The 21,172-nt window shown below is 36.5% G+C and overlaps 3 protein-coding genes and 1 long non-coding RNA gene across 4 annotated transcripts; 1 reads left to right on the top strand and 3 right to left on the bottom strand.

Annotated features, from left to right (window-relative positions):
• Positions 1-1,605: 1,605 nt before the first annotated feature.
• On the bottom strand, positions 1,606-20,742 carry LOC113465292 (diphthine--ammonia ligase-like). The gene is made up of 7 exons (XM_026821777.1): positions 20,738-20,742; positions 14,011-14,012; positions 11,973-12,259; positions 11,384-11,545; positions 5,157-5,322; positions 4,188-4,292; positions 1,606-3,261 (listed from the first exon to the last, which is right to left on the bottom strand). The coding sequence occupies exons 3-7, from the start codon at positions 12,192-12,194 to the stop codon at positions 2,942-2,944; spliced, it is 975 nt and encodes a 324-aa protein (XP_026677578.1). The 5' UTR covers positions 12,195-12,259; positions 14,011-14,012; positions 20,738-20,742; the 3' UTR covers positions 1,606-2,941.
• Positions 6,254-16,405, bottom strand: LOC113466412. Its single transcript, XM_026821778.1, has 6 exons — positions 16,218-16,405; positions 9,693-9,780; positions 9,146-9,322; positions 8,444-8,618; positions 7,862-8,022; positions 6,254-6,886 (listed from the first exon to the last, which is right to left on the bottom strand). The coding sequence occupies exons 3-5, from the start codon at positions 9,260-9,262 to the stop codon at positions 7,931-7,933; spliced, it is 384 nt and encodes a 127-aa protein (XP_026677579.1). The 5' UTR covers positions 9,263-9,322; positions 9,693-9,780; positions 16,218-16,405; the 3' UTR covers positions 6,254-6,886; positions 7,862-7,930.
• LOC103506799 (diphthine--ammonia ligase) lies at positions 12,648-14,127 on the bottom strand. Its single transcript, XM_026821779.1, has 3 exons — positions 13,981-14,127; positions 13,298-13,502; positions 12,648-12,920 (listed from the first exon to the last, which is right to left on the bottom strand). Exons 2-3 carry the CDS (start codon positions 13,410-13,412, stop codon positions 12,658-12,660), a joined length of 378 nt encoding a protein of 125 aa, XP_026677580.1. The 5' UTR covers positions 13,413-13,502; positions 13,981-14,127; the 3' UTR covers positions 12,648-12,657.
• On the top strand, positions 19,097-19,870 carry LOC113466413. Its single transcript, XR_003390807.1, has 2 exons — positions 19,097-19,413; positions 19,798-19,870. It is a non-coding gene; the product is annotated as an uncharacterized LOC113466413 (long non-coding RNA).
• Positions 20,743-21,172: the final 430 nt, after the last annotated feature.

Genomic DNA, 21,172 nt, shown 5'->3' with positions numbered 1-21,172 from the left:
AGAAAATTCTTTTATGAAAAGAATATTTTCAATTTTTACCCTTTTGCAATTTGATTTTCCGCGAACGTGATGCTTTAGCCAGGGTGGCCGGGTGAGAGCCGGTCATAGAAAAAAATTCCTGGAATGAATTTCGGTCGTAGCGTAGAAATATCCGCTTTTACACGGATGTCCTAAATGCTACCTTGAGGCTCCGTTCCCACTTGTTCGGAAAAAAATCGTGTCGTTCGTAAGTGGGAACACTCATTTAAATTGCATAGCCTACAGGACATTCAAAAAAAAAAAAATCGAACGAAACTCACGACAAGTGGGAACAGGTCTTAACTGGCTGTCATCGTCATTCCTATATGATACCTTTATTTTGGTATCTTACATCACGTCATTACATCGCCTTGATTTTCTACATAGGACACTAAAGTTAAGCAACATTGGGTGTTGACATTTTCCGAATAGAGATCGCTTGGAAAAGCCCCTTGGTATTAAAATAACAGTGAGTCAAAACTTGACCACTATTTCCAACGGGCACAGCCCAAGAAATGAAAAGATACAAGAGGATATTGGAGGATGAAACTGCAACTTAGGATATTGGAGGATAAAACTGCAACTACTGTATTTCTAGGGGAGATACCCAGCCAAAGAGCGAGTAAAATATGAGTCATTATTATTATTTTACCAGGGTTTAAGAACGTTGCTAATTTTTCTTCCTTGCACTTTTTTATTTTAAAAGGGTGCGATAAAAAAAAGCGAAATGGGTTATGCGAATTTAACGCTTCTCCTCTGTTCCCTTTAGTTCAGATCCGGCTGGTTGAACAAAAGAGGGAATGTTGCAGAGGGAACTCAAAACCCGTCAATATTCCGGACATAGAATGTAGAGACAATGTCTTTTATGCTTTCAAAAGAAGAAAAATATAATAGAAAAATACGGTGTCTAATTATTTTACGATAAAAAAACTTCATCTTTTGTATATTGACTTTTACAGTTTGTTTCTTATTTTAAACTTACTATAGTACTATTAGTACTAGTATACTTAGTAGGGTTCGAATTCCGGGCAGGGCGGAAATTTTCCAACCAAACTTTTCCGATCTTGGATAGGAATGGAAACCTCCGGGTTCCGAGTTAGTACATTCAGCCATAGAGGCTCAGTCATCTAGAATCACGCGTCGCAAACGATTGAAATCAGTAGCACAATCTCAAACCTCAGGAATAAGGTTCAGATAGGGTAAGTGTACCATTTTTTCGCCCACCTAAAAAATGTACCATTCATTGGCCCACCTGCCCACATTTATTTCTAATTTTTGTTTTTATGACTACAATTTCGAAATACCACTGGTTTCATAGCAGTCTTTAAGCCCTTTCTTTTGATGAAATTGGATCTTGAAAAAGTTCGTCCAGTTCAGACTTATGTGGCGTAGACCTACAGGTGGGCCAATAAATGGTACAAACTATTTCGGTATAAAAAAAAAAAAAAAAAAAAAAAAAAATCCATGTATGGCTCGGTATCGTAGTGCCTGGTAAGCAGGAGACCATTCGTTCGAATCCCAACCAAGTCATGGAAATCGTTATCCTTGTACTCTAACGGTTAGGTGGTAGAGCGTAGAATTTATCAAGTGCATTTTACTAAAACGAGATCTCATCCTTTACTAGAATCGGTCAACGAATTCAAGGAAAGTAATGCCCGACAACACTAGTACGTAAACACAGCAGGTTTTTAGAGAACTAGAGGAACGGAAGGAATCTATCCTACTATCTACTTAGATGAAAGATAAGTTCACAGTACTTTTGTTTCGCAATAGACAAGGCCTTATAAGTTAATTCAGGTAGAAACCGAAGTGTGATATAGTAAAACTAGAATATAGTAGAACCTACATCTAAGGACGTACACAAACATTTAAATTAAATTAAAGGCATTGATTTTTCTTTGGTATTGGTTAACACTTAATGACAAACACAACCATTTTACAACCCAGTGGTAATTCCTGACGTGACGACCAGAACTTTGATCAGAGCTTAAAATTGGTTTAACTCTTAAGCAATCTGATTAGTTGATTTCAAACTTTTTAGCCAATTCTATAAGGAACTTTGCACATTTCAAACCTAATCAAAGCCAAGTCCCTCACCTTTAATCTGCTATGATCCAGAATAATTGCCTTCATGCTTATCTCCATCCGACCTGAAGAGTTGTTTAAAGAGTAGGTAATCAATTAACCACATGGGCAGAACCTTTGGGAAATATTCTGAAGGATCCATTTACATCTTTAGAATTTTTAGAACGGACTTTTCCTCTCTCTTAAAGTACTGAATGCATAACTAGTAGTGGCTGTAGCTTCAGACAAATGGTGATGGCAAACTAAAGGCAAATTTCTTGTTTGTTTTCATTTATTTATCAGCCATACACCAAGGTGATGGTATCTAGCAATGATTAACTTAACTAGTCTGTCCATGTAGTTAACTGGCCTTAATATTAAGGATACATTTTTTTAAATATAAATAAACAAATCATTATGGGCACAAAGTTGTGAAACTGGTCAGAACATCGCACGACTTTCTCTTATGAAATGTTGCTGGAAGAGAACTGAACCCGCCCTATAAAGAATCAATTTTTGGTGTGTGTGGGTATGACAATATTTTCGAATTCATTTAATTTATTAACTTTCTTTTGTATAAATGTATAATTTTCAATAGTGTATAAATATAAATTGATAAATAAAGGACAATTTTTGTTTACAGACACTGACTTCAAATTTAGAAAATTACAAAATTGACACGAATAAATAATTTACTGCAGCTTCTTCTGTCTCATCTCTAACCTACCCACTACTAAACAACATCTCAATGATAAATAGGTAACAAATAATTTAAACTGAATGATGACGATTGGTAACAGAAAGTTGCGTCTTGTCCATACCAGATTAGAAATGTGGACATGAACAATGAAAGGTGAATTTAATAATGGCGAAGAGCACATATGGAGACAATGGTATTGGGATTTTGTAAATGTTTAACAGGAATAATGGTTGGCACGATGGTATATTGTTGAATCAATTGGTGAAATACGTTTTCTATCACAGAAGAATTCATGGCTGATGCTTTGTAGAAGATTTTGAAGTTTGCAACATAGGTGAGCTGTTTGTTTTCATTCAACAGTCTCGACATAACGTACTGGACTATCTCAAGGAGAGTGGCTTCCGGTAGTGTCTTGATATTCAGATCTTCTTCCTGATTGGCTGTCACTTGTGCTACGTTGCCAATTGACAACGAGAGACCTGGAACAGACAACAAAACAGGAAGAGCTTTAGACTTGAACAGAAAAAAATACAGTCAAGATTTAGATTAGCTTTAATATGAGAAACAATTAGATTGGCCCTACTATGAGGAATCCTTCAATGGAAAACGCAAAATTTCGTACACGAAACTTGTTATTTTGTATTAGAAATATCTATAAGTCTAATAGATATTTCTTTTCATTTTTCGACCAGATTAGGAGGTCCTTCTAATAAACTTTCTGTTATAGTACTCGAACCCCTCATAAATCACATAGATCATTATTTCCTATATTACTTCGATTCCTACCCGGAGCGGATTTTATCCTGAACGGATAATGTTCGTTCTCGGAACCAAGGAGAGTGGCTTCCGGTAGTGTCTTGATATTCAGATCTTCTTCCTGATTGGCTGTCACTTGTGCTACGTTGCCAATTGACAACGAAAGACCTGGAACAGACAACAAAACAGGAAGAGCTTTAGACTTGAACAGAAAAAAATACAGTCAAAATTTAGATTGGCTTTACTATGAGGAATCCTTCAATGGAAAACGCAAAATTTCGTACACGAAACTTGTTATTTTGTATTAGAAATATCTATCAGTCTAATAGAGATTTCTTTTCATTTTTCGACCAGTTTCGGAGGTCCTTCTAATAAACTTTCTGTTATAGTACTCGAACCCCTCATAAATCACATAGATCATTATTTCCTATATTACTTCGATTCTTACCCGGAGCGGATTTTATCCTGAACGGATAATGTTCGTTCTTGGAATGGCTGGCTCTCTCCTATCCTGTCTTCCTTCTTTCTTCAATTTCGGGACGATAAAACCTTAGCAGTTACATTTCCCTGATTTCCCTCTATAAAAAAAAACCAACAACCTATATTACTGTACCCATTATGCCCATGAATATTTCAGTATTTGGCTTACCATTGGAGACATAGCACACGATAGCGGACACGGAATTATCATAGTTCCAACGTCTTCTCAGGGAAACATGATGATGATCATTGAGGCAGTAACCAGTTTCCTCATCTGTATAAATAAAACAATGCATTACAATATGTTGTTTACAAATCCAAAGGAATTACAATTCAGTAATAACTAGTTTTTACTTTCCTTATCCTAGGTATAGCCCATAAGAAGGAAAGTATTTTTTTTTTTTTTCAAGGCTTTATGGCAGGATTCTCACACAGTGAGCTCTCACTCTCACCCAACCAAAATGTAATGTAATCGGCTGAAAATTTTTCGCCCATAAATAAAACATTACCTCACAGTTCATTAAAAAGTTTGTATTTTATTTTCCCTGTATAATACCACTTAACTACAAAATGAGGAAAATATTGGCAGGGCCATTTCATCCACATTTGGGCAATAGAAACGGTCTATTATGTACGTATTATGAGTAGTGTATAGTGTGAAAATTCCAAGCGCTGTTTGATTATGCACATTCAATAACTCACTAGATTAACTCGATCATTTTCCCAGTATAGTTGAGCGAGCTCCATAACATATCTACTCATTCACAAAATCGATCATTTGAATATTTCAAATTTTCGAACCCAGGTTTCACGAGTGCAACGACCTTTATAACGCTATTGATCAAATCCATTGCCTACTAGTTCCTTCCTATTCAATTGAGTATTAGTCCAGTGAACTAAAGAATTCCCCAGAAAGGGAACCCTAAGAAAAGTCCCAAAGACCCCAAAAATGAGGGATATAAGGGACTCTTCAGTCTTATATTAGGGACTTATGAGTCCTATCTTAACAGGGTCTTTTTAATCCTATCTTAACAGGAGACCCATCCCAAGGGAATTTTCAGTCCTATTAGGGATAAACAAAGTTAACCTTTTTTTGTTTAAACAAATTCGATTTTTAACAAAGTTTTTCAAAACTTACATTGGAAGGTGTTATTAGCGCGATGTGCCCACACATACCACTCAACCAGGGCGTTACGAGGCAGACCAGTGACCACTATGTAGTCGACAATACCGTTGTTGGTTCTCTTCTCCCACTCCCTGCGAGCTATATCAATGTGCAGCTTGTTAGTCACGAAGCAGAAACCCTGAAAAACAAAGCAAGAAATAAGAACAAGGTAAAACCTCTGTCAGAAAACTTCAACTTCATATGAAGAAAATGGAAATTTTTGCTCTCAATACAAAGCAAGTATATTGAACCGCATATAAAAGCTAAGGAAAGTAAAATAAAATGGCAAATAAGCTACACTATATGTACGTTTCCCTGAATGTACACATTCGTCATGCTTCAATACTACATTAAACGTAGGTAAATTTAATTTTATTTAACAAAAGCCCTTCCATCAGAAAAGCTATTTTCGACTTTTTCACATTATTCACACTGTTTGTTAAGTACATTGAAATGAGAGTGCTCACATGACATTATTTCAATAACCACAATTGGGTTTGAAATACAAGCTGTTTGCTCCCCCCAAACGGTAATCCCCGCATGATGAATAAAATAAGTAAAGTTAGCCAGCAGTTTACACCCTTTGACAGCTTTTTGTTTCACTTTGCTGTTCAGATAATAAATGCTAGTTAATTTTCCAAATCTGACTGTAATCATACCATGAAAACGGGCATAAGAAGAGGCTGCGGAAGTAGGTACTTACATGTGAATAGTTTTGGTAAATAGAGGACAGTCAAGAGTGAATGTTTCATATTCACCTCCCTCACCACAAATATTTAATCCATACTTTTCTTTCTGTAAATCAATGTGAAACAAAATTCCCTAGATACAAAACTATGCATAACATACTATCCCTAAAGGTCTACATATCTATTAAAGAACTAACTGTTGTTCATATAAAAAAAAGCTAACATCCTAAAAAGTCCAAGATCTATTTTTCTATTAAGCACCTTTGTCTACAAAAGTAAATATTATGTACACAGAAATATTTAGGTACACCTGTACAAGTGTAAATAGAAATCGGCAGTTTCACACAGAGGTAGGTAAATATATATCTCCTTTTTTAATTATTTTCGTCAACTTATAAAATGAATTAAAAAGGAATTTTAATTGTGTTAAGCATAAATGCTTGTCACAAATGTCGTTCCTTGCTTAATGCACTACTCTAAATTTTACAACTTGTCTTGAACCTGAACCACCAACCTCCAGATCCGAAGTCCACCGCGCTAACCACTACACCACTGAGGTTGGTTATAAAATTAATTATTTTTCTTGCAATTTATACCAATTATACCATTAAATTGAAGTAGGTCCATTTAATTTTAATTTGAGAAAACCCCAGTTACCTTTTTTTCTTTCTTGATCTTAGAAAAAAAGAAACATAGTCGGCTGATTTTTTTTTTTGTAGTCCAGAGTTTTTCTGATCGGATCGAGGTGCCTACCAGACCAAATAGACACAGATACAGGGAAATATTCAAACGACCTTGCGATCTCAGGTGAACCGAAAAATTAATTCTTATTCTTATAGAAGGACCAAGATTCTTCATCGATACCAAATTCTACACGTCATAAGGGCACGACATACGGAGAACTTCAAGCATCCGATATATGGCCAGCGCCATAAGAAATAACAAGATAGAAAAAAGCTCTCACGATGACGTTTGAAGCTCTCTTTTGTCCGTACCCTTGGTAAAGCGAAACGACGAGCTATATCAATGTGCAGCTTGTTAGTCACGAAGCAGAAACCCTGAAAAACAAAGCAAGAAATAAGAACAAGGTAAAACCTCAGCACGGTCTGTTGTAAACATTATGTATTGTACTATGTTAACCCATAAAATACACGAGACCTTGTTTAGACTGCTGGGGTAAAGGGACTTTTTAGTCTCATTCGAGCAGGATAAACAAGGTCTATTCTATTCAACAATCTAAGCATTACAGACGTAGCCTGGGTTTCTGGGATTCTTGGACAGCAATGTTGGAATAGAACTAAGAAGTAATTACGATCTTCGAACATACTCGATGGCAGTAATAAAAATACTTGTGCTACATAAATAGGCTTTCGGTCTTTAGATATTTTTGTTATCCCTTAAAGAATTTGCTGAAAAGCTACCTGCATGTGCTCATCGCCCTTCTTAGGCTCATTAATGAGTAATATTAAAGCGCGTAGCTTGCCAAGTAAATTTAGCCCTGGAAGACAGTGTTCCTACTTCAAATATGAAATGAAAACAAAAGTTCACCAGTAGGTATATCTTTGAGATATAAATAATCAATTTATATGCGTTGAATATTTCAAATTTTCGAACCCAGGTTTCACGAGTGCAACGACCTTTATAACGCTATTGATCAAATCCATTGCCTACTAGTTCCTATTCAATTGAGTATTAGTCCAGTGAACTAAAGAATTCCCCAGAAAGGGAACCCTAAGAGAAGTCCCAAAGACCCCAAAAAGTGAGGGGTATAGGGGACTCTTCAGTCCTATATTAGGGACTTTTGAGTCCTATCTTAACAGGGTCTTTGAGTCCCATCTTAACGGGGTCTTTTCAGTCCTATAATAATAAGGACTTACCATTCCCAAGGGATCTTAACAGGGTCTTTTTAATCCTATCTTAACAGGAGACTCATCCCAAGGGAATTTTCAGTCCTATTAGGGATAAACAAAGTTAACCTTAGCGAAACGAATTTCAATTGAATGGAGGTTTTGGCTCTTTTGACTTTCGACAGAAAGCGGTGCATTTTTTACTAGGTTCCTACATCCCCAGGGGGTACTCGGCCATGTCGCGTATGTACAGGGTTAAGCATATCACATTCTTCAGAGTGAAGTTCTTACTACTAAGCAAGGCTGAAATGAGAAACAAGAAGTTGTTGTTGTCGTTGTTTACAAATGCAAGAGGTATTGAAATAGAAAACCATAAAGGCCCGTTCCTACTTGTGAGTTTCATTCGATTTTTCGCCCTCAAACTACTAAGTCTTCTGGGCTTTCAACTTAAACTATAGCAACGAGTGTCCATGATAAAGTATATGTATAAATAAAGCTTAATAACAAATAATCACAAATTCTTTGCACAATGAATTTTTATGATAGATATTCTATGCTCAAAATTTTAAATAGATTAAAGTTAAAGGTTGGTGATGCTTAAATCCCCATTAGACGGTGAGGGATTTCTAATCAATATTGATCACCTGCAAGCAAATCTTTAGAAAGGTAAATTGACCTGCTTACTTGACCAAGTATTTAAAGTTTCTTTGCACGAACTCCTTACCACTAAGTTTGTCCAGAGCACTTTTCAATGCCTCGGCAATATCATCACCATTTCCAATCAGGGATCCTACCCAGCACCAGTTATTCTCATTGGTAGCTATTGTAGTCAGATCTCGGGTTTGATAGTCGGAACTCTTCACACTGATCATTTCAGAGTTGTCGCCCATTTCCGTGAGCTGAAAACGGAAAGAACTCAGAATCATTGGCTGATTAAATTTTACCCTGCGAATAGCCAATAAGATTGCTTAATTAATGAGCTACACTACATTTCAAGCAAGTTTATGAAAGCCTAGTTAGCTTGGAGGGTAGCGCGTCTGTCTTGTAAGAGCTAGTTCGCGGGATCGATTCCCGCACGGGGCGGACTCTGCCCAAAACAGATATTGTTCTTTCTGGGAAAGGCTGGCTTTCTCCTACCCAGTCGTATTTCTCTTTTCGATTTCAGGTTGACAAGACATTTCTCTTTCAAACTGGTATAGATCCCTGTATCTAGAACGGATAAATTCCCACCCTGGCCGGTATTCGAACCAAGCACCTCCGGGTTGAGAGTCAGTGACTACTCGGCCACAGGGGTGGGCCTTAGACTTAGAATGGAATAGAATATACCTTGTTTATCCTGCTGGTATAGGACTGAAAAGTCCCTTTGCCCCCACAGTCTAACCAAGGTCTCATATATTTTCATCTAACCAAGGTCTCATATACTTACCGCATCAATTTGATCAACGAGAGCGTTTTCATCCTCCAACAAATCAAAAGGGTCCCGACTGTCATCCAAATATACAACATAGTCATCCGGATTCTTAACTCGTACGTTATCCAACATGGTGATGGTGGTGGTTGAATCGGAGTCTTCAGCCCCATTGGATTCGGAAATGGGATTATCCTGAGAAAAAATGGAAGCGAAGAAAACAAACGTGATGAGAAAAACATTTTAAAAGTTATACAAGCAATTATAATCGTATCTAAGAAACATTAAAAGACCAAAGATAAGATGGAAGAAATAAAGCAAGTAGCAGGAACAAGATGCCAAACAGCATCACAAGACAGAAGTGTATGGAGGATACCTTTGTGCAAGTATGGACCAGAGACGCTTGATAATGATGATACACACAGGAATCTTTCGCGAAGGATATTATTCTAAAAAGAGTTCGCTGAAGATGGCTAGAGATTAGAACCGAAACGTCTGTAAAATCACAAGGTACATGCCAACTTCAAGTCCATACCTTACACCTACGTTAAGTGTAATTACTTACTTTATCCAGCAAAGACAGTTTCTTGAAGTTCAAATATCCCACAGGAGCAAATGCATCGTCCGAATGAATAACAATCTCTTGGTCATCTCTGGAAAGAAAAAACGAAGCAATCACATCTAACATGTTCATTGGAGGCCTTGATCAAAACGAGGTGTTTCTTTGATAAAATTTGGGCCCTATTATTTGATACTCTCGATAGTACTCCCCAAAGTAGTATTCACCTCCTTACACTGTTCTTTAAATATTGTAGAAATTGCCGAATGAATAACAATCTCTTGGTCATCTCTGGAAAGAAAAAACGAAGCAATCACATCTAACATGTTCATTGGAGGCCTTGATCAAAACCAGGTGTTCCTTTGATAAAATTTGGGCCCTATTCTTTGATACTCTTGATAGTGCTCCCCAAAGTAGTATTCACCTCCTTACACAAAGTAGTATTCACCTCCTTACACTGTTCTTTAAATATTGTAGAAATTGAAAGTTATGAATATCACGAGTATGTATCTAGTCATCATATCCATGCATAGAAAGTACCTACTGCCATGTAAATCTGAGTCTCCAAAAACACCTACTACCTAGTAAGTTTGTATCTACAAAAAGTACCTACTCGTAAGTAAATTTGTATTAGCCTTCCAGGAATCTATTACCCCTACATAAAACCCTTTCAGAAATAATGGCGCTTTCAAATAAACACAGACAAAAGAAAATAATTTCAAAAATATCTACATTTTTCACTAATAATATTCAAGTAACTAACACCCCCCACCCTCTGGTAGAAACTACCACACAGAACACTCCATGCAACTCTAAAGTTATTTTTAACTTGTCAGAAAACTTCAACTTCATATGAAGAAAATGGAAATTTTTGTTCTCAATACAAAGCAAGTATATTGAACCGCATATAAAAGCTAATAAGGAAAGTAAAATAAAATGGCAAATAAGCTACACTATATGTACGTTTCCCTGAATGTACACATTTGTCATGCTTCAATACTACATTAAACGTAGGTAAATTTAATTTTATTTAACAAAAGCCCTTCCATCAGAAAAGCTATTTTCGACTTTTTCACATTATTTGTTGAGTACCTACATTGAAATGAGAGTGCTCACATGACATTATTTCAATAACCACAACTGGGTTTGAAATACAAACCAGCAAAATGAACATGACAAGCTGTTTGTTCCCCCCCAAACGGTAATCCCCGCATGATGAATGGAATAAGTAAAGTTAGCCAGCAGTTTACACCTACACGAGACCTTGTTTAGACTGCTGGGGTAAAGGGACTTTTTAGTCTCATTCGAGCAGGATAAACAAGGTATATTCTATTCTATTCAACAATTTAAGCATTACAGACGTAGCCTGGGTTTCTGGGATTCTTGGACAGCAATGTTGGAATAGAACTAAAGAATCGTGGTGTTGCCTCTAATAAACGACTGTTTTACTTCTCAAGGATGATCATAACACCTAAAAAAAGTCAAAGAAATCAGTTCTAAAAGAACCCTGGCCTTCTAGGGCTCTTCTAGATAACTAAAGGGAAAGTCACAAAAGATCTAACCAGGTCGCAGTGACATAGGGCGTTTATTAAAGCCGATGGCCCTACATATACCAATACCAATAGGGTAAAGTTCGCCCCGGGTGGGAATCGAACCCGCGACCTGGCGGTTACAAGGCACACGCAGTTTGGACTCACCATGACAACATCACGAATATGCGTGTTCTGATCCATGGCCTTAATGACACGATGTACATGGCGTAGTGCAAGCTTACACTGCTGCAGAATACCAGCCTCCAGTAACTTCATACTACCAGGCACCAGAGGGATCATACCAGCGATGTAGATAATGTCATTCACCTGGGGAACAATAGGGATTTTGTGTCAGGAATTACGAATGATCGTCACAAATGTTGCTCCCCTTATATAAAAAAATTATCCTTATAAAAAAAAAAAAAAAAAAAAACAAAAAAACAAACAAACAAACAAACCTAAATTATAATAATAAAATAAATAAATAATCAAATCATGATTCTTTGTTCTAAAGAATAGAGCTTCTACACAAATTTAGTGGGTATCACAGCAAAGTGTTTCCTTTACTATTAATTTTCATCTACTCGTATCATCAGTTTAGACTGGTAATGCCGCCACTGATCGGTACTCTAATAAAGAAGCTACTCAATTGTCCACACGAGGCTGAGTGCACCCCGAAATCCTAGAACAGTAAAGGTTTTTTTTTCAGTCCTGTCCCAGCAGGATAAACAAAGCATATTGGATTTATCCTTACCCTGGCTGCCTGACTGTACGGGCCTATGTTAGCTGGGGCCCAGTGCGAAATACTTTGGACGTGGAGGAAGTTAGGATTGTGCTCGGTCTGATTTTTACACACAGCGTCCAATATAACGGGGACGTTGTCAGGAAGGATGGTCTGCACACAAGCACGGATCGGTGGGTTGGTGTGGTTGAAATACTTGTGGTACACTTCGTTCACTAGGGGGTACTCGGCCATGTCGCGTATGTACAGGGTTAAGCATATCACATTCTTCAGAGTGAAGTTCTTACTACTAAGCAAGGCTGAAACGAGAAACAAGAAGTTGTTGTTGTTTACAAATGCAAGAGGTATTGAAATAGAAAACCATAAAGGCCCGTTCCTACTTGTCGTGAGTTTCATTCGATTTTTTCCCTCAAACTACTAAGTCTTCTGGGCTTTCAACTTAAACTATAGCAACGAGTATCCATGATAAAGTAAGTATAAATAAAGCTTAAAAACAAATAATCACAAATTCTTTGCACGTATATGGCTTCCATTTTTTTTTTTTTTTTTTTTTTTTTTAGGTACAACACTTAAAGGGTATGTGAAAATAATCCCAGGTACCCCAAAAGACCCCCACTTAATAGTAATATAATCAAAAACTATGTAGCATAGTCTATAAAAAGTTTAAAATATCAATAACCCTTTGGTATGACAATACTTACACATTTTCTACTCTCACTCTTTGATAGTCTGATAGCACTGCACCAACAGCAACTGCCTCAATGTTCAATTCATCTTTCACTTGTTTCAAAAGCTCATACAAATCTTCAACCTCATCGTCAGAAGTGGGGACATAGAATTTGTCTTGGTTCAGTGCCTTTCCTTTGGTGGTTCTTCGGTAGAGTGGTAAGTTCATTGCCTCGGAATACAACTCAATACCTTCATATCCCACTGATTGGTACATGTAGCTGTCGATTTCTTCTGAAATGTCAAGACAAAGGTACTTCACTTAAGAGAGAAATTTATGGTACTTGTGCAGAAGTCACATCCATGGAATATTGCTACCAAAGGAACTGGCACAAACAAGCAGTGACCAGTGTTATTATAGGGTTAGGTTAAATGCAAGAAGGAGTTTTCACAATTAGAGCAGTGATTAGTGTTATTAGAGGGTTAGGTTAAATACAAAAAGGAGCTTTTCTTTTCCACGGACGGCACTTCTGCATAATTACCTTCAAAGGAATCAATTAACTTGCTTAGTTGGGAAAAGTAAGAAGGTTCTTTTAGGTACCTACACCTATGTAAGTACCTATTATTTTAATTTAATTTTTTTTATTATTGTAATATTTACCAATCCTTACCTTTGGCCTCAGGACATAGATTAGCCAATGCTATGATCTCATGTCCAGCTGCAATGCACTGAAGCATGTTGTAGCAGCTGTCCTTACCACCACTAACAAGAGCTACGACTTTCATTGTGAATGAGAGGATGAGTTGTATCGAAGGACAATCAAATCAAAACATCATGATTATAACTGAAGCTTGATTGAATGTCCAAGGTGTAAGCTAGAAAGAAAAAATAAAATAAAAACAGCATTATTAGGGCTACACTAAAGTCAACTTAGGTGTATCATTTGTAGGAATCCAAATTTGTATTTGTGGGATTTAATAGTGCAATTCTGCCCTGTGAATGCAAAAACATTGAACATCAATCTCAAAAGTTGATTTAAAAAATTATGACTGGCTAGACTTTCCACAATCTGTTGGGTCTGGAATACTGTCCAAGTATTTCTAGCATGCATATTACCTTAGTATTTAAAAAGCAGCTCATATTTACCATAAAATCTGCAGTTTTGACCTCTTTAGTTGTTGGAATTTAGTTGAAATAAATCTCTGTCACTCTGTATGGTTGTGTTGTAGGTATCTTGTATGCAGTTTGCAGATCAGTTTTCATTGGAAAAGCATAGCTTCTCTTTCACAAAACCATACCGGGTATACGGACGATTATTATGGCATAAATGTGAAATAAGACATCGGTACTTACCTCTAGCCTTTGGGTAACACCTTGAAGTACCACTCTTGAACTTTATCTTAACTTAAATCCCATGCAGACCAAAAAAATAGTTCACACTACTGTAGTAATAGTAACACTGTGGAAATGAAAAAAGAAAAAGAAATGAACGAGAGAGAAGTCAAAAGATACGGTGTAGCACTGTTGCCAGATGACTCGTGATTGTACGAACTTTTACGAGTCACGAGAGTTCACGACTGATAAAAAAATCGTACATAGCGAGTTTTAGCAAACATTTCACCCCTCCTCCTGATGAACTCAAATTTGACCGAGCATCCATTTGGATTAGGTAGGTATTTTGTGAAATTTCATTTTATTACTGTGAAAATAAGTATTTCCCCATAATGAGATCCATGTTCCCATGATAAAATTCATTTGCACCGGAAACAAGATTCATTCCTTGGCAACAAAGGGTTAAAAAAACCCAAAACGAGGGAGGAATAATTTTTTTGCAACAGCCCCATTGGCGGCTTGTGAAAAAAAGCAAAACAGCTGATTACTGATTGTTTATCTCGAAATCAGCTGATTTTAGTAAATAAGATCCCGTTGATTCCGGTGCGGTGACTGCGGTGCCAGAAAAGTGAGTTGTAGTGAGCTAGTGAGGATAGATTAGAGAATTTAGAGTAGAGATACCTAGTGAAATTGGACTGGATTGTGGGTTCTTTCAATTTTTTATTACACCTACTACTCTCTATTCTTCTTCTTACAGCTAACTTTCTATTATTTTCTACTCTATCACAGTTTAATAACTCATTGTGTGCACTAGTTTCATCCTTGTGCTTGTGATCCCTGTGAAAAGATAAACATAGAAATCTAGGGAGGAATAAAGTTTTGATGTGGTTTTAACTTACAAAGTTCTATCTGACTTCTGTTTTGTAAGGATGGTCGGTCGTTAGTCTCCCTCTCTTTTGAAAGCAGGTAAGTCAATTTCTTTCTTTTGTGAAGTCTTAGCCACTAAAGTTGGCTGTTTGATGCCAGAACCACAGCGTCAAATTTCACACACGGGCATGAAATAGTTGAAAAAAAATAGTAGGTACATAACTACCAGGGTGTGAAATTATCTTATAAATCCCTTTGACACTTCAACTTTTGTACTTTGCAATAGCCGGGATGTACTTGTTCAAAGGAAAACATTTTATGTACTTTTACGAGTCTAATCCGAGAGATAGCATTTTTACATCACAATATAGGCATTTATGAAGAGGAAAACTTCCAGGAACAAGGGTGAGGGAACATTATTAATTAATTTATTTATTTTTGACATCCTTTGTAAATACTTTTTACTTAAGTTATATATAGAAATGGATACTTACAAGTAGGTTTTTATATCCCGACTCGGAGTTTCGTCTATTTCCAGCCTTGTTATCTGAAATTAATTAAAACTGGTATTTAATAGTTCAGATCGAACTGATGCACTTTAAAGTTCAGAGAAATGTTGCGGTAAATTGGAAATCGATTTTAGTATGAAATGAGGTAAATCATCTTATGAGCGGGTTGTGGTTTATCATTTATATTTTATAATACGTATCAAAGTATCTTCATGCAATAATCTAAGGCACTCACTATCAGGTAGACCTGACGACAGGTATACCCGATCAGGTCTACCTGACAGTGTGTGTGCTCATCAGGTGTCAGGTATACCTCATCAGGTGACCGGATCAGGTGTACCTGTCAGGTCTACCTGATAGTGAGTGGCTGGCCTAAGTATCTAGATGCAGGACTGCAGGTGTACAGTGTACACTTTGCCAGTATTATCTGAGCAGTGAGCCAGTGCTAATAAAGTTAAGAATGTGAAACAAAATTCCCTAGATACAAAACTATGCATAACATACTATCCCTAAAGGTCTACATATCTATTAAAGAACTAACTGTTGTCCATATAAAAAAAAAAGCTAACATCCTAAAAAATCTAAGATCTATTTTTCTATTAAGCACCTTTGTCTACAAAATAACTATGACTGAGCTCTTTACTTGAAAGTCTACAGAGTTCAATGGAAGTAGTATATCAGTAGGTATATTGCTTTGGTCAATGACATACCTGCCTTTATATCTAAGTGAATATAACCACCTATAATTCACAATCACTATTCAATGAAAACTCATGTGAAATTAATTACTATGTTCAGGGAATATTAACTATTTAAGCTTTGAGATATTCCTTCAGTTCATGGCATTTTGATCAATTAGGTAGATTCTTGAGTTTTACTTACCATTCTAACCAAATGAGATTTGATTTCTGCAATTGTCAGACCCAAATGTTTATTGGGATGAAGTCCAAGAGCAGCTACTTTCACAACAATGGCTTTTATATTACAATCAATCATTTCCTGAAGTAATTCTTCTTGATCTCTTCTCCACAAGTAAGCTAATGCCATAATACCCAACCGGCTACACCTGAAATTTTGATAAAGGTGAGTAGTGATAAAGTTTCAAGCTATGGTACATCCTGAAGTAATTCTTCTTGATCTCTTCTCCACAAGTAAGCTAATGCCATAATACCCAACCGGCTACACCTGAAATTTTGATAAAGGTAAGTAGTGATAAAGTTTCAAGCTATGGTACGAATGGCAGATAATCTTGTGAAAAATAATGCTCAAGACCTTAGTGGGTGTGAGGGCAGACTAGCCAAGTGTTACACCTATACTGGAGGATGCTGATTAGATTACAATTATGAGGAAGTATGAGGTCACCATTTTATCAGATACACTATCAAGACTGCTGCAAGAAAGAGCTACACCTACACAAAAGATAAGTGGTATTGATAAATTAAAGTAAAGTACCTAAATCTAAAAATTAATCTTATCACATATAATGCTAAAGAAAAAAGTGACCAGCTACACAAAAAGTAAGAAGAACTGATAAAGAAGTAACTAAATATAGTGTAATCTATAACAATGATTAAGAACTAAGTTACCACCTGGAAAAAGAGGACGAGTCTAATCCGAGAGATAGCATTTTTACATCACAATATAGGCATTTATGAAGAGGAAAACTTCCAGGAACAAGGGTGAGGGAACATTATTAATTAATTTATTTATTTTTGACATCCTTTGTAAATACTTTTTACTTAAGTTATATATAGAAATGGATACTTACAAGTAGGTTTTTATATCCCGACTCGGAGTTTCGTCTATTTCCAGCATCAGCAACAACAACAACAACAACAACAACAACACCTACACTCAGTTTCCCTTGAAAATGTCTATGAAATAGACGAAACTCCGAGTCGGGATTTAAAAACCTACTCGTAAGTATCCATTTCTATATATAACTTAAGTAAAAAGTGAGGGAACATAACTCTCTTCTAGTGAATGCAGTGTCTTGGATTTTGGAAGTGACTCTCGATCAGCATCCAGTACAAAATTGTATTGGAATTTCTCTGCTAGATGTCATGTTTGTTGAGTTTCCACAATTTTTACCCACACTCCCAACACAGAGTGTATTCCAAGTTTATGCTGTATTGATGTGGCGTAGGAAAGAAAAACAGACCTTATGAGTCCCATTTGAATCACCATGTTGTAGTGGAAGTACATACCTGCTTCATTTTCAGCCCCCAGGTTTATAATTCATTCTTGAATGTCAGGCAAAACTCTGGTTTCTCCCCTCTCCATCACACATTTACACATATATCCTTGATTAGAATTTAGTATGTACATCCAAATAGGTAGTAAAAAAAGTCAATTATCTGGTTGTCCTACAGACTACAGACTTGTCAGTATATCCTTTAGCCACCCCTGTGGCTAAGAGACTGACAAATAGGTGTAGAAGATGAAAGAAAAAAATGTTAAAAAAGAAGACGGTTATTTCAAGTTGAAAGACACACTTTGTGCCACAGAAAACAGCTTTTAGCAACCCTGTAGATAATAGTACCTATGATGACTAGAATTAAAAAATAATAAAAAAATTAAAATAAAATAAAAAAGCTAGATGTCATGTTTGTTGAGTTTCCACAATTTTTACCCACACTCCCAACACAGAGTGTATTCCAAGTTTATGCTGTATTGATGTGGTGTAGGAAAGAAAAACAGACCTTATGAGTCCCATTTGAATCACCATGTTGTAGTGAAAGTACATACCTGCTTCATTTTCAGCCCCCAGGTTTATAATTCTTTCTTGAATGTCAGGCAAAACTCTGGTTTCTCCCCTCTCCATCACACATTCACACATATATCCTTGATTAGAATTTAGTATGTACATCCAAATAGGTAGTAAAAAAAAGTCAATTATCTGGTTGTCCTACAGACTTGTAAGTATATCCTTTAGCCACCCCTGTGGCTAAGAGACTGACAAATTGGCAATTCATATCCGCAATGTAACAATTTAATGACTGCATTTCAGTCGAAAAGAATCATATTTAACTAATGAAAATTAGGTAAAAAAAAAATACCTACACTAAGGAAGTACGCAATAAAAAAATTTATGAATCGGAATTGTTTAACCAAAAAGTAATACGAGATTACTTTCTAGTCATGCACGCATACATTGTTCCACTGATCCGTGTCTCGATAGCATAATCAAACTTAATCCAGCTTAGGTATAAACTTCATCTTATCTCGGATCGATCTGAGGCTACCTCTTCACAGTCTAAAAAACAATCGATCTGAAAAAAAAAATCATTTTTCTTTTCCAAGAGGTTTGATAGAGGGAACTGGAAATGCCAAGGTCTTATCGTCCCGAAATCGAAGAGAGAAGGAAGACAGGATAGGAGACACCAGCCGTTCTAAGAACGAATATTATCCGTTCAATATAAAATCCTCCCCGGGGTGAAATCGGGGGAAAAAATCATATCAACGAAGGGTGTATTGATTGGTTTTCCTCAGGGTTTGTGGGTTAGGATTATTTTGTATTATTGTTATTTTATCCTGACGGTATTCGGTCCCCGATGTTCCGAATTCCAAGCCAGTATCAACCGTCAGGACTCGCCGAAGAACTCTCCGGTCCCTATACCTCAGTAGTTTAAACAAGGTCCCTCTTGAGAATCAGAACCGGGAGATATCAGAAGATGCACTTCTTACTTACTATGCATATCATCCGTTGGTGGGGGTGGGGGGGGGGGGAGTGCTCCCCTAGGTACATATGTGGCCCGCGAAGTAACTCCCAATGTAGCATGTGGCCCGCATACACATGGAAGTTGGAAACCCCTGGGCTAAATGAAACTAATGTGTACTTTAAAGTACTTACCTTAGTATCTTGTTATTCTTCAAAATATTTCAATGGTTGTTTTAACTTTCTATGTTATACTTACTTAAGTATTGTACCAGTGTACCTATTACATTTTTTAGGGCCTTGTGGGCGAGATTGGACAAGGGAAAGGGGTATGTCCAACTTTGAAATCTGAACTTCTTTGTGACATGTGACACAATGACCCATTCCTGAAAAAACTTCGCACTTCTCAAGTCATGCTAGGTGTGAAAAAAAAAAAAAAAATCCTGATTGGTACTAAGTAGTTATTATATCACATACATACTAATAACTAATAATAAAGATAATTCCTAAGCAGCTAACATCTTTCCATGGATTGTACCAATATCAGGAAATCAAAATGAAATCATTTGATTTGGTTAAGCTTTTTGAGATGTGTACAAACTTACCTAAATGTGAAAAGAAGGTTTGGTACTTAGGCAAAAATCTTCGAATTTTAAAATTCTAATAAAAAAATTGACCCCCTTTAGTGTTCAGCTACAATTAGGAGAATACTTTTTTTACTATGCATATCATCCGTTAATAGCACAACTTGCATGTACCATGTACCCACTTCAGATTTAGACTAAACATCTAGCTAAACGCTAGGTGTGAACTGTTTTTTTCCCCCTTCAGAAAATAAGACTTCAGAGCGAATAAAAAAGCATTCTACACAGACACGTAAAGTCCAATAGGTATATCAGAAGTTTCACCGCTCCGAAGTGTAATAAAAACTAGCTAAACCCCCCCCGGGCAGAAGCGGAAGTGGGTTCCTAGTAATCTTAGACCAAGATTCTTAGTTCTTTAGACGAATAACTATAAGAACTAATAGGAGAGATTCAAGTTGTATGACATGTTTCAGGACCCGAAGAGTCAAAGACTCGCTACTTTCATTTCAGATAGTAACTTTATGTTCGCTTACATAAGGTATCAACAAGCTTGGATTTTTTTCTTTACATTTTTGTTTACCTAACAGCAGAATTTATAGTCGGGAACATTAGAACAGCCTGCTAGGTGTGAACTGTTTTTTTCCCCCTTCAGAAAATAAGACTTCAGAGCGAATAAAAAAGCATTCTACACAGACACGTAAAGTCCAAAAGGTATATCAGAAGTTTCACCGCTCCGAAGTATAATAAAAGGCGGTAAAACACCCAATCCACCTGAAATTCTTTTCTTCATCTACCGAAACATCTTGATATTATCTTGTCAGCGGAGTTTGGAATGGACATAAACCCGTCTAATGACTCAGGAACCCCTCCCTTCAGTATTGCTAGAAGCGTGTAGGTTTTTACTCGTCCGTCACTTTGGATTTAGGAATGACTAAAACAATTTCTCATTCCATTCTTTAGTCTGGTCTGTCTGGTCCGACTTGTATCTTGACTACTCGTATCTTGCGTGGTTTAGTGCTCAGTCTTAGATTAGATCTGAGAACGTAACTTCTTCTCGTAAAGTGAGTTCCGTTATTTTATTATTATTATTTTTAAAATCTAAACAGTGTTACTGATTGTAGTTTTTGTTATTTATGTGTAAGTATTTTTATACTATGTACCTAAGTTTGTCTTTTTTATTTTTCTGTTAAACAATACCTGCTATGATTGTTTGGAACCAATGATGTACTTTAAAGTTCAGAGAATTCCTTCCAGGGAATTCCAAAAATTTGTAAATATTTTACGATCAGTAAGTACCTACCAATAGTATTGATGACGAGCGAACTCAAATTTTGTAAAACTTGTCATAGGTGAATGGGAACCTACTATCGGTGGAATATCTGTGAAAGGAAAGCTGTCCTTTGTCCTTTTCTCTGAAAGGAAGTGTAAAAATTAAGAAATCGAACATCTTCACGTTAAAATCTACTTACTTACCTGTGGGATTGGGGAGAAATGGTCATTTTCTTGAATGTACTTTTCCTTTCCCTTTTTTCCCTTCAATAATCATTTCCTTTTTATGAGTAGGTATAAGGTATCAACAAGCTTGGATTTTTTTC

This window comes from Diaphorina citri, unplaced genomic scaffold, assembly GCF_000475195.1.
Source record: "Diaphorina citri unplaced genomic scaffold, Diaci psyllid genome assembly version 1.1 scaffold263, whole genome shotgun sequence".
Lineage (NCBI taxonomy): Eukaryota > Metazoa > Arthropoda > Insecta > Hemiptera > Psyllidae > Diaphorina > Diaphorina citri.
This window is presented reverse-complemented; position numbering and strand designations above follow the sequence as displayed.